Source organism: Hemitrygon akajei, chromosome 16 (genome assembly GCF_048418815.1).
Source record: "Hemitrygon akajei chromosome 16, sHemAka1.3, whole genome shotgun sequence".
NCBI classification, from domain to species: domain Eukaryota; kingdom Metazoa; phylum Chordata; class Chondrichthyes; order Myliobatiformes; family Dasyatidae; genus Hemitrygon; species Hemitrygon akajei.
In genome coordinates this window covers 19,074,795-19,095,755 of record NC_133139.1, presented here as the reverse complement: position 1 = coordinate 19,095,755, position 20,961 = coordinate 19,074,795, and the positions used below count along the sequence as shown (strand labels likewise).

Below are 20,961 nucleotides of genomic sequence, written 5' to 3'. Positions count from 1 at the left end.
TAGTTTTGTTAAAAAATTGCCGTGATGATGCTGGGAAATTACTCTTATGGAGGCCATGGTGGCTGCATGAAAAGCTGACGTAGAGAATGAGGGAATAAATGGGAGGAAGGGAGCATGGTGACATCCTGTGTGTTTGGGCACACAGCTCTGACCCTGATCAGCTGCTGGGTAGTGCCAAGCTACTGTGAGGTATAGGCTGTCCAAATGGCTGCAGCCAGAGAAGGGAGCACCACTGAATTATTATGCAGAGTGGTATGGTAGCGTAGCAGTTAGCGCAACACTAACGGCGTGAAGATCAGGGTTCGATTCCCACTGCTGTCTATAAATAGTGTGTATGTGATTCCCATGACCACATGGGTTTCCTCCGCTTTTCCAGTTTCCTCTCACATTCCAAGGGTTAGGATTAGGCTTAGAAAGTTGTGGGCATGCTACGTTGGGGCTGGAAGCGTGGCGTTACTTGCCCAGCACAGTCCTCTCTGATTTGATTTGATGCAAACAATGCACGATAAGATACATGTGACAAATAAAGCTAATCTTTATCTTTAATGCTGACCAATAAAAATATGGCACACAAGAGATCAGTATCACAGGACAGCTTTATGAACTGCTGTCTCATTTCTGATCTCCACACCATTCTCTGGAGGCAAATGGTGAAGGCTGCAGTCCCACATTAAAGCTCCATTTTCTGGCAGTGGTAGATGAATCATGTGACCTGTGATGTCATCAGATGTGCGACTGGGCCAAGGTTTGCTGAATCAGCCACAATAATGCATCGGCCATTTTCCAAATGGATCTAATTTCACACAAAACTTAACTCTAGTATGACTTACATTAGCTAAAACTTTGAAGCCTGATTTGCATAAAATGTAGAAATAAGTCCAATTTCCAAGATATATCTTATAATAATATTATAAATGCAAATATAACAAGACATATATTTATGGAATCAGTCAGTTTTTGATAAATCAGATTGTGATTTAGCTTTACACTCTTGCCTTTATTTACATAGGAAATCAGTGTTAAGAACTATTTGATTTATGAATTAAAACATTTATAATGAACTGGATGGGCTGAAGGACCTGATTCTGTGCTGTACTTTTTTATGACTCTATATGTCCCTAAGACTAGATGAAATCAGAGCAGAATTAGGCCATTTGACTCATCGAGTCTGCTCTGCTATTCAGTCATGTTGATTTTTTTTCAACTCCATTCTCCTACCTTCTCCCCATGACCCTTAAACCCCCCCCCCCCCCCGCATTCAGTCAAGATCCTCTACCTTAAATACACCCAATAACTTGTCCTTCACAGCCCTCTGTGGAAATAAATTCCACAGATTCTCCACCATATGGCTGATGAAATTCCTTCTCAGTTTTAAAGGGGTGTCCCTTTATTCTGAGGCTAAATTGGGTCCTAGAAGCATCCTTTTCATGTCCTCTTCACCTATTTGCATGTAGATGTAGCAGTGTGAGTCAATTTGATAATCTAGCCAAAGAGCAAAGATTGTATATATTACTCCTTGTGAATGGCCAGGCTAATGAAAACCAAGTTTGAGGCTATTTGCTGGTCAGCACTTCATAGGATTGGCTTTACTCTGTGTGTAACATCCATGTCCTGTTCCAGGTTGTGGCGAGTATTCTGAGGAACCTTTCATGGAGAGCAGATGTCAACAGCAAGAGGATCCTACGGGAAGTTGCGAGCGTTAGCGCACTGATGCGGTGCGCCCTCAAAGCCAAAAAGGTGCGTTCTCTATCGACTAGCTCACAATTCATTGCTAGTCTGGGTGTTCAATAAAGTATGTTGTGAACGAGTGCAAGCACCTTGGTAGAAGGAATAAATGCATAGACTATTTTCTAAATGGGGAGCAAATTCAGAAATTGGAGGTGCAAGGGGACTTGGGAGTCGTTAATTTGCAGGTTGAGTTGGAAGTAAGAAAGGCAAATGCAATGTTAACATTCTTTTCCAGACGACTAGAATATAAAAGCAAGGATGCAATGCTGAGGCTTTATAAGGGATTGATCAGACCGCACTTGGAGTACTGTGAAAAGTCTTGGGTCCCATTTCTATGAAAGGATGTGCTAGCATTGGAGAGGTTCCAGGGGAGGTTTATGAAAAGAATCCTGGAAATGAAAGGATTAATGTATGAGGAACTTTTGATGGCACTGGGCCTGTACTCACTGGTGTTTAGAAGAATTAGGGTGGGATCTCATTGAAACCTACTGAATATTAAAAGGCCTAGATAGAATGGACATGGAGTGGGGTAGGGGAATCTAGGATCATAGGGCAGAGCTTCAGAATATAAACTCTTTAGAATGGGGATGAGGAAGAAGTTGTTTAGCCAAAGGGTGTTGAATCTGTGGAAGTGCCGCAGTTAGTGTGAAGACCAAGTCATTGGATATATCTGAAGCAGAGGTTGATAGGTACTTAATTAGTAAGGGTGTCAATGTCTATAGAGAGGGAAAGGTCATTCATTGGGCTAGAAAGACCTGTAACCATTCTGTATCTCTAAATAAAATAAATTAATGTTGGGAGAAGACCATCAATTCTCACTGATGGGTCTGTGGTGGAAAGTATGAGCAGTTCCTTATTGTCCACATCCCAGAGGATATACTGTATCCTGGTCCCCCCATACTGATGCAATACAACAACGGCAGCCAACTGCTATTCTTCATTAGGACTTTGAAGCAATTAAGCATATCCCAAAAGACTCTAATAAACTTCTACAAAGGTACCGTGGAGAGCACTGTCTGTTATGGAAGTGCCAATGCACAGGATTGTAAGAGGGCTGTAGACTTAGCCAGCTCATCAGTGGCACAATCCTCCCCACCTTCGAGGACATTTTCCAAAGGTGGTGCTTCATTAAAGCAGCATCCATCATAAAGGACCCTCACCATCCCGGATATACACTCTTCTCATTACTACCATCAGCGAGGAGGCACAGGAGCCTGAAGACCAACACTAATGTTTTAGGACTATTGTCTTCCTCTCCGCCATCATTTTTTTGAATGGTCCATGAACTCACGATCACTACCTCAGTATTCCCTCTTTTGCAATATTTAATTATTTTATTGTAACATATAGTGACTTGTTTAGAGTGCACTCTCATGCTAATGCAAAACAACACATTTCACGATTTATTTCAGTGGCAATAATCCCCATTCTACTTTTGATTATATTTTAGATTAAGCATTCCCAACCTTTTTAATGCCATGGACCAATACCAGTAAGCAAGGGGTCTGTGGACCATAGGCCGGGAATTCCTGTTCTGGGTGGATCAATAGGGAGATGAGATAATAAGGAGATAAATTACTACACATTATGGGGAATTAATACATGTACTGGGAGGGAAATCCCTGGGCTGAAGCAAATCTATAAGTATTAGAAAACGTTGCATTTAACATGCCGATGTCATGTTCAGTAGCAACGCAAAACAAGATGCATATAATATTGTGAATATAAAGTTGTCAGATTATTGAGACTGCTGTTTGAATTCTCTCACAATTTACAAGAGAAGAATTCTGATCCAGTGAGCATAGCAGAGAAGGGGTACAAGATTGATTCAAAGTTCTGAGCGTAGGTTCGAGACATTGGGCTCTTTACAATTGCAACAGATTATGGGTGTATAAAGGATATTAAATAGCACAGAAAAGCTAAATCTAAAGCAATGCACAGAAAATGCTGGAGGAACTCAGCAAATCAGGCAGTATCCATGGAAATGAACAAACAGACAATATTTCAGGCCGAGACTCTTCCTCAGGACTCAAAACCAATAGTTTAAGTTTAACCATATTGACATGGTAGGTTGAGATGGATATAAATTATGTAAAAAAATAAGATCATGGGGTTGTCTGGTGAAAATTCACACAAGAAATCAATGTCCTATTGAAGGGTCTTGGCCCAAAACATCGCCTGTTTATTCCTTTCCATTGATGTTGCCTGACCTGCTGAGTTCCTCCAGCATTTTGTGCATGTTGCTCTGGATTTCCAGCAACTGCAGCATCTCCTGTGTTGACAAAAAAACGAATGCTTGAATAAAGCTCTAAGAAGAGTAATAAGAACAAGAACACCGAGATTTCTAAAAGCTTTATGGGTGGATCTGGCTGGTCGAGCTATGGAGGATTGAATGTTACTGCCTTGCATGATTCTGTGAGTTCACATTCTGAATTTTGTGTTTTCATGTTTCTCTCAAGGAATCAACACTCAAGAGCCTGCTGAGTGCCCTCTGGAACCTGTCAGCTCACAGCACTGAGAACAAAGTCGCAATCTGTTCCGTTGAAGGGGCACTGATTTTCCTCGTGGGTACTCTGACCTATAAATGTCAGAGCAATTCACTTGCCATTATTGAGAGTGGTGGGGGTATTCTACGGAATATTTCCAGTCTCATTGCAACAAATGAAGAGTACAGGTAACATTATCTTCTTAAAAATGGAAGTTAGGGTTGTGTGGTACAGTTAACTAGTGTCTGAATACATTAGCCACAGTCAAAGGTTTGTAAATTCACCTGTGTCTGGCGTAAAAGGCAGGATCTCCCAATGGCCACTCATTTCAATTCTATTTTCTATTTCTCATTCCAACATGCCCGTCTGCAAACTCCTCTACTGCCATGATGAGGCCATACTCAGGTTGGAAGGGCAACATCTCATATTCCATTTGGGTGGCTTCTGACTTGATGGCATGAACATAAATTTCTCTAACTTCTTGTAAATTCCCCATCTCTCTTTTTAGATAACCCATTCTTTTTTCTCTCTCTCACCCTTTCTCTTATCCTCACCTGCCCATCTCTTCCCTCATGGTGACCCTCCTCCTTCCCCTTCTTCTATGATCCACTATCAATGCCTATTAGCTTCCTTTTTTCTCAGCCCATTTTCCTCTTCCACCTAAGACCTGCCAGCTTCAGACTTCAACCCCCTACCCTACCAACCCACCTTCCTGCTCACCTGGTCTCATCTATCACCTGCCAGCTTGTAATCCTGTCCCGATCCCCACTTGTTTATTCTGGCTTCTGTCCTCTTCCTTTCCAGTCCTGATCAAGGGGCTTTGCCCAAAACCTCGACTGTTTACTCCCCTCCAGCACTTTGCATGTGTTGTTCAAGTTTCCAAGCATCTGCAGAATCTCTCACGTTTGGGAATTCAGACCCTATTCAGGACGTGATGTTTGAGGCTCTATAAGGCACTTGTGAGGTCACACTTGGAGTATTGTGTGCAGTTTTGGGCTCCTTATTTTAGAAAGGATATATTGACATTGGAGAGGGTTCAGAGAAGATGCACAAGAATGATTCCAGGAATGAAAGGGTTACCGTATGAGGAACATATGGCAACTCCTGGGCTGTATTCCTTGGAGTTCAGGAGAATGGGGGGGGGGGGTATATCTCATAGAAACATTCCAGATGTTAAAAGGCCTGAACAGGTGAAATATGGCAAAGTTATTTCCCATGATAGGGGATTCTAGGACAAGAGGGCACGACTCCAGGATTGAAGGACATCCATTTAGAACTGAGATGCAGAGAAATTACTTTAGCCAGAGGGTGGTAAATCTGTGGAATTTGTTGCCATGAGAGGCTGTGGAGGCCAAGTCATTGGGCATATTTAAGGCAGAGGTAAGTAGGTTCTCGATTAGCCAGGGCATCAAAGGGTATGGGGTGAAGGCAGGGGAGTGGGGATGGCTGGAAGAATTGGATCAGCCCATGGTTCAATGGCAGAGCAGACTCAATGAGCCAAATGGCCTACTTCAGTCCTGTATCTTATGGTGTTATACCAACATAAAATTCTAGTCTGAGATTCCAAAGCAATCCTATGGGAGAGTTGCTATGCATGAGGTCCTATGTGTAAATGGACCATTGAACTGAACTTTCTTTTGCCCACTCAGGTAGGCATAAAAAGATCCATGACCCTCTTTTAAAGAAAACAGTGGGAATGTTCTCCTGGAATAATCTAGCATGCACATGTATCTTTCAACAACACATAATCCAAATCTAGGCATCATCACATTCCAGATCATTCAGATTATGCAGTCCTGATGAAGGGTCTCGGCCCGAAACGTCAGCTCCTTATTCCCCTCCATCAATGCTGCCTGACCTGCTGAGTTCCTCCAGCACTCTGGTGTGTATTGCTCTGGATTTCCAGCATCTGCAGAATCTCTTGTGTTTATCTTCACATTACCGTTCGTTTAAGCTTGCCACCTGCAAACTGGATGCTGCATTCAGTACATTATAAATGTGACGCTGCTGAGTCGTACTTGATTGGCTGTAAATCCCCAAAACTCCTGAGGCTGTGAACAGGATGACAGAAATCCAAGTTTTTGTTCTTTTTATTAACTGAACTTCACACTACACAAGTATTTTAGCACAAACTGACAGCTCGATGGTTCAGATCGTTGATTTCTTCAAGTACCAACAAATATAACATGTCCTCACTTTATGCAACAAGTACCATCTTTTTAAGGGCCTTCCATATGATGCTCACAACTTATAAAACCAATTAATAGATTAGTGAAATATAATACTCAATTGAGCTTTTAGATATGACTTTTTTATGTTTTAAGATCTATTTATGTTATACCATGTTGTAAAATACAACGCAATAAAGCCTGCTGAGGGGTCTTGGCCCAAAACGTCGACTGTACTCTTTTCCATAGATGTTGCCTGGCCTGCTGAGGCTGTGTGTGCTGATTGGATTTCCAGCATCTGTAGATGTTCTCTAGTATGTAATAGAGCCATTGCTACACCAATAACAATTTGCCAAACTTAAGAGAAGTTTGGGTGGTTAGAGTTAGAGTCATTAAGCACTACAGCACAGAAATAGGCCCTTTGGCCCATTTAGTCCTAGCCCTGTTGATCTACCTAATACTATCTGATGCATCATCAATAACTCTCGGAGACGTGAGGCGAGATATAGGCTGGAAGAAAGAACAAGCAGCAAATGACCACCACACAACATCCTGGAGACTGAGGCCGGGGCTGTGCCTCCAATCGCCTTTATACCGGGGTCTGTGGGAGGAGCCACAGGAGCAGTCAGCGGGGGGGGGGGCGTGTCCAGACAGGTATATGTAGTTCACCACACTATCTACTCTCACCTGGCCCACAGTAATGAGTAGTGTTTTAGAGCATATGTTACTTAATTAACTGATAATTAAACATGAGTAGTCTATTAGATGCGGAAAGGAAAATATTCATATAAACTGAAACCTGCTATCTGTACAATTCTGGACTGAAATCTACTGTGAACAGATTGCTATTTTGGTCTGTGCAGAGACTCATGAGAATATAAATCAAATTCCTAAAGTAATTTCTTGCTAGTAGCATACAGGATGGTATATATATATATATATATATATATATATATATATATATATATATATATATAGAGAGAGAGAGAGAGAGAGAGAGAGATAGGCTCCTGAGCAATAAATAGTCTGGTCCAGGCTATCAGTAATACTCCCAACACCAGTGTAAAGGGTACAGTGAGCTTGCTTTACAACGTTCCCTTCAATGGAAAGAGGTATTGCACCAGACAGATTTATCCATGGGACCAATGAGTCACTTGATTTTTCTGCACAGTGGAAATGTAAAGGGCATGAATATCAATGCGATTGAATTGAAAATAAAGCAATAAACAGCTTGTTGGAAAGCATTCAGAAAATAAAAGTCTATTTCAGTCATTATTCATGCTGATTTCCTCCAGCATTTTGTGTGTATTATTAAGTTCTGTCTAATCGTGTCTCATGTCATGCCCCTTAAAAATCTAAATATTCCTAACAATTGACCAGATTTTGTGGTTGGAATTACATTAACAATAAGTTCAGGATTCCAGCACATGGATAATTAAATGTGACAATCAGAACCAGAATCAGGTTTATTATCACTGGCATATGTTCTGAAATTTGTTGACTTTACGGCAGCAGTACAATGCAATACATGATAATATAGAAAAAGTAAGTAAATCGATTAGAGTAAATATATAATAGTTACAGATAGTGCAAAAGCAGAAATAATAAAAATCTTCAGATTACTCTCAGGAATGCAGTTCTCTCACTTGACTCACTGCTGTTGGTAACCTTCTCCGTTGAAATCAAGGAGAATCAGTGAAATGATAAAATTCTGAAGTCAATGGCTCAATGGAGGGAAATGGATAACTGATGTCTCGAGTCAAGTCTCTTTATCTGCTCACCCAGCATTTAATGTTTCCTTCAGCATTTGTTTGTGTTTCTCTGGATTCCAGAAGCTGCAGTCTCTTGTGTCTGACAAAAAATTCAGTCTTTTAAAGAAATTGCTGTAAAATATCATGAACATATTACACTGTTATATGAGGTATAATTGTTTCCCACCCCGGGCCTTAATTAATGCATAACCTTAACATTATTTAAACAACAAAGAAGGTGCAGCAGAAATTTACTAGGACGTTGTCTGGTCTGGAGACTAATAATTCTGAGGAATGATCTGCAAGTCTGAGGTTGCTTTCTTTAGAATAAGGGAAACTGAAGGAAAATTTGACTGAGGTGTATAATTTATATTTCCAAGGTGAACAATTGTCAATGATTATCCCTTACATAGAAACAAGAGGACAAAGAATTGTTAATTGTTGGAAGAGTTAGGCAGGAACTGGAAAATTTATTTGCTCTTATCAGTGAATGGCGGACTATGAGACTCACTGCCTGAAATGGTGGTAGAGATATAAAACAACTCCTAACCACATACTAAAAGTACCACATGACCTACTAGGTAACATGGGCACTGTGGGCTGAATGGCCTCTTATTGTGCTGTAAGTTTCTAAGAAATGGACTATTCCTGCACTTTCATAACATTGCTTTAAAATGTAAACACTTTTGGATTGCTAGCTGTTGTACCATTAAAATTCAAACCCCTCATTCTGTTTACTTTATCTTTTAGGCAAATTCTCCGTGACTACAACTGCCTGCAGACCCTCCTGCAACATCTGAAGTCTCACAGTTTGACCATTGTCAGCAATGCTTGTGGGACCCTGTGGAACCTTTCAGCTCGAAATTCAAAGGACCAGGAACTACTGTGGGACCTGGGGGCTGTCAGCATGCTGAGGAACCTGATCCATTCCAAACACAAGATGATAGCGATGGGAAGTGCGGCTGCCCTGAGGAATCTGTTGACTAACCGCCCAGCAAAGTACAAGGATACTACCATGATATCCCCGGGCTCTTGCATGCCCTCTTTGTACATGAGGAAGCAGAAAGCACTGGAGGCCGAGCTCAATGCTAAACATTTAACAGAGACTTTCGATAGCATTGAGAAACTTAGCCCAAAGCATTCCAATATCAACAAGCCACTTAGGCACATTGAAAGTCTGGCCAAGGACTATGCTTCGGACTCTGGATGCTTTGATGATGATGAGGGTCCCAATATACCAACTGGATTAGAAACCGGAGGGCTGTCCATGTTGTCCATGTATCTGAACTCCTCCTTCCTTCAAGGGCAAGCCGTGTCCCGGTGCCGTAGTACTGGAAGATGCTCAGAGTCAGAAAGGGATCTTGACGGGAAACAAATGGATGCTCAGAAATTCAATCCTGCCACTGACAATGTGTCGATCGCTGCGGAGAGACTGGTCAACCAAATATCCACCACGGTGGCCAGAATTGACAAGATAGTGGAAGATATGTCAAACATGCACACCTCCTCAGAGGACAGCTTTAGCCTTAGCTCAGAGGATCAGTGCCTCGACTGGCAGTCTGCCTTAGATGACCTGAATGAACCCAGGACAAAGTCTTCATCACCCCGTCACCTTGCAGACACTGTGAACTTAGGGAGACGGGATACTCGTGGGAAAATGCAAGGCATCTTGGGTGCTAGGACAGACTACGCCAACTTGTCAAGTGATAGTCTGGAATGTTCTAATAGCACTGGTGAACGTGACACTAAAAGTCAAATGAGCTCATCGAAGGAACCCTCAAGTACAGAGCAGAAGGAAGAACTTCCTATGTATCAGAAAAGACCGACTAATCTGGACCTAAAGAATGGAGAGAGCCATCAGATGGATAGAAAAGATTCTGATGGACAGCCAAGTTCCAGAGAATCCAATACCTCATGGAATGATGTCTGGGGGCTAAGAAAAGCTGATGAGATAAGCAAGAAACAATTTTCACCCCTTTATGAAAGGACCCACATGCCTTCGGTCACTACAAGAAGCAGTCCTAGCCCAAGCCCAGGAAATTCCCTGACTCCTCAGAGTTCATCGAGCAGGAAACAGGCATGGGTGCATCCCGGACTTTCCCAGAGTACTAGAGATTTGAGTCAAGGCCTCTCCAGCACATCTGCTTGTACACCAGTCTCCAATGACCAGGAAACTTTACAAACTTACTGTGTGGAAGATACCCCAATTTGCTTTTCACGTTGCAGTTCATTGTCATCCCTATCGTCTGCTGAAAATGCTCTGGATGTACAAATTGGTAGTGAAAATGATGTTGACAGTGATTCTTCCCTGGAAATAATTGGCATAGAGAAAGAATCACCGCTGACGGCCGAAAAGCCTATAAGTGATGAGTCTATTGCCACAGACGAGATGCAACTCAAGTCCAGTGATCATTCCTTTAGCATTGTATCCCAGCCTATTGAAATACCTTGTCCAAAGCATGAGAAGTTTTTGATAAGGAAACGAGCCGCCTCCAGAAATATGGATTCCAGCCCTTCGAGTCCGTCAGACAATTATTTGCAAGAAACCCCGCTGGTTTTAAGCCGGTGTAGTTCAGTTAGTTCACTTGGAAGCTTTGAAAGTCCATCAATAGTCAGTTCCATTCAAAGTGACCCCTGCAGTGAAATGGTAAGTGGTACAATCAGTCCTAGTGATTTACCCGACAGCCCCGGGCAAACCATGCCTCCGAGTAGAAGTAAAACACCATTGCTGGACCAATTGGAAAAAGATGCCAGCCAAGCCAATAACCAATGGGACAGTGAGATGAAGAAGCACATGGATATCAATGAATTCAAGGAGCGTTTCCAACTTCCTCCAGACATTGACACAATGTTGTATTTCACGCTGGAGAAACCGAATGAAAACTTCTCGTGTGCGTCAAGCCTAAGTGCGCTCACCCTTCATGAGCCCTATATACAGAAAGATATTGAACTAAAGTTGATGCCTCTTCTCCAAGAAAAGAGCTGTTTCAACTGTCTGGCACAAGAAAAGAGGGAAGACATCAGGGAGGAACGGAGCGCTGATGGAATGGAGAAGGCCGACAAGTTGGATAGCATCTTGGAGAACTCTGATGACGACATTGAAATCCTGAAAGAATGTATAAACTCGGCGATGCCAACCAAGTTTAGAAAAGTGAAGACCTCACTCATTTCCGGCTTGTCCACTCAAGTCTTGCAATCGAAGAAGTCACTTCAGCTGCCCGTTTACATGCTATTGCCAGCCCATCCTCAGCTAGATCCAGCTGGGCACAGTACCTCCAAAAGTGACACCCTCAGAGAAGATTCCTCATACTCAGATTCTGTCGAAGGTACGCCGGTCAACTTTTCCAGTTCTGCCTCCCTCAGTGACGAGACACTGGAGTATCCTCAAAGGGAGTCACCCACCATGGCAAAAGTTCAACCTGAAATAACTGAGAGAAGAGAACTGATTCCTGCAGAAGGACGCAACACTGATGACCTAGAAGTACCAATATCGATCAGAATGCATGACAAAAGCCTTGAACAAGGGAATAAATATAATCTAAATAGAAATGAAGTGTGTCCCCATTCCAGCTCAATCCCAAGAGCTCAATCGCATTTTAATGTCAACCAAAGGGAGGTTCCCAAAAGAAATCAGAACTCTCTACCTCTGCAACAGTGTCAAAGCCACAATGTGCCTGGATTCCAGTCAGGGTTGACTGCAAAGGTCTTAAGGAAGGAACAAAGTACACCAAGGCACCTGGTGAAATTGGATAAAAAGGAAGACAATTGTAAGAGTGCAGATGATGGTGAGCAAAGAATGGACATTTCTGGTGGAGAATACATTCATGGAAACTATGCCTTTCAGTCCATGCGCCACACTACACCTACTGAAGAGGCTGTTTATTGCTTTTATGAGAATGAATCTTTAGATAGGTTAGGTGTCACAAAACAGAAAAACGGGCTGAAAAATGAGTATGAGGAAAATGTCATCAACCAAAACTTAGAAACAAAGAATGAACCAAACCACAACTATAAGACAACTACAAAGTTCAAAAATGCTGATGTAATCAGTAAGAATGAGCGGGCGCTAATTACAGATGAAAGTCCACTTTGCTTCTCCTTTAGTTCCTCGCTGAGCTCCCTGAGTGACATGGAGTTGGAGGACTTTCAAACGAAGACTCGCAAGTCGTTTGTAAAATCGAGGAAAAAGTCTCAAAATTCCACTTCCAAATCTTTCAGCAATGGATACTCATCCATGCCGACAACAAGGGATAGCTCCCCAAGCTCACTGAGTTACGATTCTGAAGATGATCTCCTGCAGAAATGCATCAGCTCAGCAATGCCAAAGAAGAGGAAGCATTCTTCAAAGCAGAAATCTGAGAAGTCTACAAAGCAAAGCCAAAAGGGTAATGCACAAACTCACACCGGCGTGAATGTTGCCTGGGATTTGCAGCAGAGGAACGATACAAGCCAAGACCTTTGCAGCTCATTGTCAGATCTGACGTCTCCTGACCTGGAAAGTATCGAGTGGAAAGCTATTCAAGAAGGTGCCAATTCCATAGTCACCAGTTTGCATCAGGCGGCAGCCTGTCTTTCAAGGGAACCTTCCTCAGAATCGGATTCTATTCTATCGTTTGTGTCAGGGTTGTCCATTGGGTCAACACTCCACTTTACGCTTGAGAGGAAAGACAAGAAAAGGACACAGAAAGAGCAAACCCACGACTTAGAGGGTGCCGAGTGTGCTGCTAAGGAAGGGAAGAAAGTAAATGATCACAAAGCAACTGCAGGTAAATCCTCCAACACTAACAGAGGTTCAAACATACCTAAGCAACCATCCCGGGCAGTAAGCTTACCTGTGATCTTCAGAGGAAGGACCGTGATTTACATGCCTGATATGTTGAAAAAGTCCAATAATGCCAGCCTTTCTTCAAAGAAAGCAATACCTAAGAACAACACCCCTAGCAAAAATACTAACCAGACTTTTAGGTCTCGAAGCTTGCATAGACCTGGACAAACAACAGAGAAAGCTGACACAACCCTACTAAAACGAAGTGTAACTCCACCTGCAAGAATACCAAGGGGTCCTTCGAGGGGATCATCAAGGAATTCAACACCATCCAGGCAGCCCCAGAGGAATTTAACAACATCGGTACAGTCCAATAAACAAGGAGCAAATGTAACAAAAACCAGCATCAATAAAATTGACCAGAAACCGAGACCTCAAGTCACTTCCTTGCCTTCCACTCCAAATATTAGATCTCCATCATCAGGGAAAGTCACTCAAAGGTCACCAGTCCAAACATCAAACAGTCAGGTACCATGTAAGCAAGTAACTCCAGTGAAAAAACTGCTGACCTCTCAAAGGAATGATACTGCCACGCCAAATAAGAACCAAGATTCGAAGAAGGTCGTGCCTCCAAACAGGCTGGACCTGGTGAGGATGTCCTCAGCAAAGTCAAGTGGAAGTGAATCAGATAAGTCCAACTTTGTGCGCCAGCTGACATTCATCAAGGAGTCCCCCGGCCTTCTCAAGAGGCAGAAGTCTGAAGCTTCTTCATCTGAGTCAGTCTCATCATTGTCTCAGTCTGCATCACCAAGGAGAAGCAAATCAGATTTTCAGGCAGCTGTCTTGCGTTCTACACAGTGCCAGGGCCTAAAGGTTGCCAAACCAGTCTCTAACATGAATGTGAATGAACGCAAGGTCGTATGCAAAGAACCAGCACTCCGGAATGAGAAGCTGTTGAGGAGACCAAGCTCAGAAAGCCCCTCAAGGCTCCCTGTGAAAAACAGTGTGGCCTGGAAGAATGAGCACTTTAAACGATATTCATCTTCCCCTCACATCAACGTGTTACAGCGGGCAGCAAGTCCATCTTCCATTCGCTCAGCGTCATCAGAGTCCAGTGACAAGACCAGGAGCGAAGAGGAACCGCAAAGAGCTGGGAGACTTGCCAAACAAAACGAACAACAGCTGAGAAAGAACCAGCCCAGCTTAAAGGGAACATGGCGAAGAATCAAAGATGAAGACATTCCATATTTTCTCAGCAACTCTCTCCCACCTTCTGCAATGGCACTGGTTAATAAATCAGAATCTGAGCAACTGCCAGGCAAAATGGGAGCCATGGAAACGAGAACCAGTGATGCTTTCGTGCAGACTGAAGATTTTCCAATTACAAAAACAAATTCAAGCACATCACCCACATTGGACCTTGTCCCTCACCTTCAACAAGCTATTCCCAGGAATACCAGGAGCAGGCCATTTATTGGGAAAAGCTTAGAGACTATATATGGCATCCACTCAGCCGAACAGGAACCTGATGCAGTGTTACTTATGAGGAACAATATAACCACATCCTCTGAGACTGAGAGCCACACTACAGCCCCAAGTCATATGCATTTCAATTCTAGTCGACATGGCTCTCCAAGTAGAGCCGCTCGAGTGACTCCTTTCAATTATATACCCAGCCCCAAGACAATAAAATCAGACAGTGGATCTCTCCAGCCACCTCAGATTCGAGCACCTATTATTAATGAGAAAACAGTGGCTAAGGTGCAAAGCTGAAAGCCAAATGGAATAATGGCTTAAGTACTTGATTGTTTTGCATTTTTTCACTTTGAGTGGTAAAATCTATCAATGGTGCATTCATCCATAAACGTACACCAAGCACAGCTTTAATTGAGGTACAAAATGCATGCATCATATACTTTAGTTCTACCATCACCCATCTTATTATGGATTATCAATCGACTGGAAGAGGTTACAAGGTGAAGTACCTCCACCTGTGACATTATCTACAAAGTTAACACTCACCTGTTACTATTAGTTGACTGCAACAAATGGTGATACACAGCAGCAAGTGATTCATTTGCACTTGTGAATATAAGAAAAGGCATTGTTCCAAGGATAAGGTGTCATGCAAACTTTGATCAGTCTCAGCGCAAGTTGGCCTCTGAAAATATTAGTTAACTAGTTAGGTGGCTAACACACATGATTAATCAGAGATTCTGAGGAGTTCATAATTGAGTTCCTTCAGGAACAAAGATAATTAAAATCTATATATACGTATATATAAAGCTAATCATATTTGTAAATGTGAAATAATTGTTGCAGATTCAATGAATATTTCCAACTTATATTAACAGTTTTTGAAGGACCAATGTATCTATAAAGAATTTGTTTGTCTGTTAAGATCAAAGTTAAGTCAGAAAAAAACTTAGGTTTGCCAAATACATCTGTACCATTTGATTACTGGAGAACTAATATTATTGGAGAACTAGTTAAAGAATTAGTCTTTTCCAGCCAGGACTGTAGAAGTGGAAGGAGGGAAATGAGGAATGAGCACTTTGTTTGACCTCAATAGAAGCCTGTACTTGCCTCCTCTTACAAAGTGGCACTTTCTGACCGGGCAGCTTACAAACAAGCAGGACAAACAAACTCAGAGCAAATACTGAATAAAAAAACATTAATAATTCGTTCCATGTACATAATCAACAGACAATCATCAACACACAAAAACAGGATTCTAAAAAGGACCCTATCAACTTAAGTTTTTTAATGAAACTTACTTCTTGTGATTTTATTCAAGGTGTTTAATTGAAGTTTTTCTTTTCTTTATGTCTAATGTTACAAAGTTGTAAGGATTAGTTTATCTCCCCTTGTGATGTTGTGCTGTCTGGTTTACATTCATATAAGGCAATTATAAATGACAGGGATACAAACAGATAGTTTTATCCAAAGAACAGTTTCAATCTGAAGTTGCATTTAAATCAGTTCATAGAGTTCAGAAAACCAGAATGAAGGGATCTGTGCTGTGTTCATCCTCTTGCATTTACAATTTACACTCGTTGTCTTCACTTACAGATGTAAGGGTTCTCAACAGGTAATACCTGGAAATCTTCTTGTTAGTGACTGTCCTTCAAAGAGGCAAAGAAGGGGGCTGTAGTGGGAAATAATTGTACTGATGGTCACACTGTGTTTTAGCATCCAGTTCAGCATCATGGAATGATCTAAATGCTGAACTCCAATTATTTGGTGCTCTTGCTTATTGAAGACTTCATCCTATGCAACCCACCCTGCCACCTCCCTAACGTCCTTAGATGTAACCTCACCATTCCTCATCACAATATGCAGAAAATTTCACTGAGAATGTCAAATGGTTCACAGTTAAAGCTTGGGACTTAGTAGGAAATGTAATAGCATAATCAAACTTTGACCAAGGACTATCAACCATCCATTGTTATTTCAAAAGGAAAGTGCTAAATATCTAAAGATAAAACTGATATTTTTCATTTAAAAGGAATTAAAATCAGTATCTTTGTAGTGATATTTATATTTAAGAGGCATAAGTTTGCAAATGGACCTGTGAGCAGATGATTATATGAAGGTTTAACAGATTCCTTATCTAACCCAGATAGCAAACTGTTTAAGACCATAAGACCTGGAGCAGAATCAAACCATTTGGTCCATTAAGCCTGCTCCACCATTCCACCACGGCTGATTTATTATCTCTCTCAACTCCATTCTCCTGCCTTCTCCCTGTAACCTTTGATGCCCCGGCTTAGTTACTAGCAGGGGTTAAAGTTCTTGTGGTACAAGGAAGAGCCTAACATTGCCAAAACAGATAAACAGAATGCTCATCTCTTGCTGAATGCAAAATGGCTCGCTCACTCAGGGTTCACTGCACTTCAAACTAATTAACTGTGTGTGATCTGAGAGACCATAATAAGGCACTAAAAGAACAGATTTTATTTTCTTAAGCAATTTAGCGCAGGTAATTAAGATAATTATAACCCAACACATTTGAATGGAAAGTACGATACTGAATGCATTTTGTTCCCAAATTGAATCTGCATTTATATGACACTAAAGATGGTGTAAAGTCAATGTTCCATAGAATCTTGTCAGCTTTTGTTTGGTTAATCAATTCAAGGACTTACCTTGCATCTTTACCATAAATATGTACAGCAAAACCGCAGCAATGGTATCATTAAAGAAGCTTGTGTTTTCCTAGGGATAATGTAACAGGATCAATTTCACTCAATTTAAATGAATGCAAAGGCCATTATCTTTATTAAACCAATAGCTGTATCTTTTATACACTCAACACACATAGTTTACTGGAATATTACATGCACAAAGTAAGCTTGGATCATTGGCTATTTTAACAGTAGTTTATTGAAACTACTAATCTGATCAATTTTCCCATGCTAATTGTATATTTTATTGCCTGTAGCGCAAAGATACACATATTATGGGAAACTACTTCGATCTGTGGATAAAGAGAATACGTAGGGTAAATATCATCTCTCCTGATGTTCTCCATTGACTTCAACAAGAATTTAATTCTACACTCAGTGACCGCTTTATTAAGTACACCTTCTTATTAATGCAAATATTTAATCAGCCAATCATGTGGCAGTAACTCAATGTATAAAACCATGCAGATATGGTCTAGAGGTTCACATCAAATATCAGAATGCAGAAGAAATGTGATCGAAGTGACTTTGACCATTGAATGACTGTTGGTGCCAGACAGGGTGGTTTGAGTATCTTAGAAACTGTTGATCTCCTGGGATTTTCATGCACAACGGTCTCTAGAGTTAACAGAGAATGGTGTGAAAAACAAAAAAAGAATCCAGTGAGTGTCAGTTCTGTGGGTGAAAACACATTGTTAATGAGAGAGGTCAGAGGATAACAGTTAAATTGCTTCAAGCTGACAGGAAGGTGACAGTAACTCAAATAACCATGTGTTACAACAGCGGTGTGCAGAAGAGCATCTCTGAATGCAAAACAATTCAAACCTTGAAGTGGATGGGCTACAGCAGCAGAAGACTCAGTGGCCGCTTTATAAGTACAGGAGGTACCTAATAACTGTTGTATGTTTCCACTGCATTCTTGCCCAAGTGACTCCCTTCCTGTATAAGTGTATGCAATGAGAGTTGTAATGGCATCACAGTAGAGTCTAATTTACTTGTACCTAATGTTCAGAATTAACCAGTATTTCCTTGTTCACTAATCATAATGTGTTAACATTCATTTGTGAATGCAACCATTGTCCATAAAACTGTACTTCCTGTTATATTTTGTCATTTTTATGTCAATTCAATTCCATATTTATTTCAGAATTATACTCTAAGTTGCCTACATAAACCAGTCAGTGTACCGTTAATGGTGAAGCTGGAGCCATTTGATTTTCATGTCTCTTAGCTTGTGCTGCAGGAATTTTTTTTAAGGTAACCAAATTCATGTCTCTTCTTCCAAATGTTCTGTGACACTACAGGTACAATTATCCAGTTGTCATATGAATACAAGAATGGAATGTGTTTAACATGTATAAAAATCAGATCTGAGCATTTGTCTCTCACTGTCCCACTTCACTGGAATATTGCTACTTAATTCTACAGGAGACAAAGTTGTTGGGGAAAGAATTGAGTTGTAGATTTGTATTTCTGTGTCTGGTTTCAAAACAGATGGATATCATACTTTTATTAAAGACTGCATTTTTCAAAGTCGAAATCAATTGCCTGGATATTCATAAATGGTTGATCTTTGTTTGAATATAAGTCACTTAAAACATGCCTTCTTTAACATGTTATGGACATCCTAGGCCTGTCGAGTTCTTTAAGTTGGCTTCAATGGCAATGGAACTGAAGTCTTTAAATGTATAATTGGTGTTTATCTTCAACCTTTGGAGAGCTCATTTTGAAGGACAAAATTTCATCTTCGACACAGGCATGACTGACACATTGCCAATTATGTACAGTACAAGTATTATGTGTGTTTTTCTTTGGTATAACTAATACCAGACTCTGGCAGAAAAAGTATTTAAATGTTGTGCAAACAGAATGAAGATGGCATTGTCTGGCTACTGAGGAAGCCATTGGGCTAATGAAATCCCAGGACAACACCCAATGCTATTTTAACACTGCCGTGGCAAAGGACTTTTACTGAATAAATATGCAAATAGGTACTTTTGCATATCGAAAATTGTGGTGTATATATTTATAACAGTCATGTATTTCAATTGTTTGTCTCATTAAAAATATAATTCTGATTATTAGTGGTATTTTTGTATATATTTTTACCATATTGCAACCTCTGTGACAGAGAAAGCCTGCCATTCCTCCGCACCTGGGTCCCGTCTTCCGAGAGCACAGCATGACATTATCTTCTGAAACCTCTTTGCTTTTCTACCTCTCACTTCTTTTAACCCACTTCTTTAGCTACACTTTTGATCACATATCTTAAATCTCCTTCAGCTCAATTACAAATTTTACCTTACAATTCTCCAATTGAAAGCCTTGAGACATTTCACTACATTAAAGGTAGAACACAAATGCAAGTTGTTGTTGTTGATGTTATATGTGGTTGTTCCCTAATTTCATACACGAGCCAAAGCAACGCATTTGAGAACATCACTGCTAAGCACAATTGTGTTTGCTGAGCGTACACAGGTGCAGAAATGACAGAATCATTGGATGGTAATGCAAATAAAAATGGCAATGAATTTTGCCACGTGTTGAGTAGTTCATGCACATTGCAATGGTCGTTTGCCTTCCCTTCCAACAATCTTCAGTTCCTGATGATTCCAACACAATCCTGCAGGAATTACAACCTTCAAAGTTGAATGTTCGAAGTAAAGTTATTATCAAAGTACATATATGTCACCATATACAACCCTGAGACTGTATATGTATACAACCCCAATAACCATAATAGAATCATTGAAAGACCGAACCTCTAGGACAGACAAGCAGTGTACAAAGGGAAACAAACTACAAATACAAAAAGGAAGATAAGAAAAAGACATTAAAAAAATAAGCAATAAATATTGAGAATGTGAGATGTAGGGTCCATGAAAGTGAGTCAACAAGTTGTGGGAACAGTTCAGTGAAGTTGAGTGATGTTATCTCCTCTGGTTCCAGAGCCTGATGGCTGAGGGGTAATAACTGTTCCTGAACCTGATGGTGTAAGTCCTGAGGCTCCTGTACCTTCTTCCTGGTGGCAGCAGTGAGAAGGGAGCATGTCCTGGGTGGTGGGGGTCCCTGATGACGGATGCTGCCTTCCTGTGACAACGCAAGAACTGCATTGCAAATGTGTTCAATGGTGGGGAGGGCTTTACCTGTGATGGACTGGACTATATCCACTACTTTTTGTAGGATTTTTCATTCAAAGGCATTAGCATTTCCATACCAGGCTGTGATGCAGCCAGTCAATATACTCTGCACCACATATCTATAGATTTTGTCAAAGTTTTAGATGCCAAACAAAATCTTCGCAAACTCCTAAGGAAGTAGAGGCACTGCTGTGCTTTCCACGTAATTGCACTTAGGTGCTTGGCCCAGGACAGGTCATATGAATGATAACACCAAGGAATTTAAAGTAGTACTTGCACTGAGTACAATAAAGACTTTCCTCTGATTTTACACTCTTACAATTTTGGTCAACCAATCACAACATTTAAGGAATTACTAGCATGGCATTCCATTCTAAGTCATCAGGAACATACAGTTTTAATTAAGTTATAGAACAAGACGTGCTAACTTTTACAATTACATAATAGAAGTGGATTGAATGACTGTGTTAAGACAAATTATTAGTAAAGATATATCTTTGTCTCTGTCCCAAGTTAAAAATAAACAACATCAAGGAATAACCACTGGGGAACTTCAGACCTCTGTTCTGAGAAAGCAAATTTACTGACTGATCTGGGGAAAAGTTACACTGGTCTCACTCAGACTTATTCTTCAATACTTCGTTGACAGCTTTCCAAATGATCTTCATCATAATGGAGGGACTTCTTCCCCAGTGAAAACTGATACTGCTGAATAATTCTCTATTTTCAGATGAAC

The 20,961-nt window shown here is 40.9% G+C and overlaps 1 protein-coding gene across 1 annotated transcript in view; it reads left to right on the top strand.

Annotated features, from left to right (window-relative positions):
* apc2 (APC regulator of WNT signaling pathway 2) overlaps nucleotides 1–19,166 on the top strand; it is a 246,097-nt gene extending 226,931 nt beyond the window's left edge. The window contains exons 13-15 of the mRNA XM_073068331.1: nucleotides 1,621–1,737; nucleotides 4,188–4,402; nucleotides 8,884–19,166. Of these exons, the coding sequence (XP_072924432.1) occupies nucleotides 1,621–1,737; nucleotides 4,188–4,402; nucleotides 8,884–14,671 (6,120 nt within the window). The 3' untranslated portion in view covers nucleotides 14,672–19,166. The remainder of the gene's footprint in view (nucleotides 1–1,620; nucleotides 1,738–4,187; nucleotides 4,403–8,883) is intronic.
* Nucleotides 19,167–20,961: the final 1,795 nt, after the last annotated feature.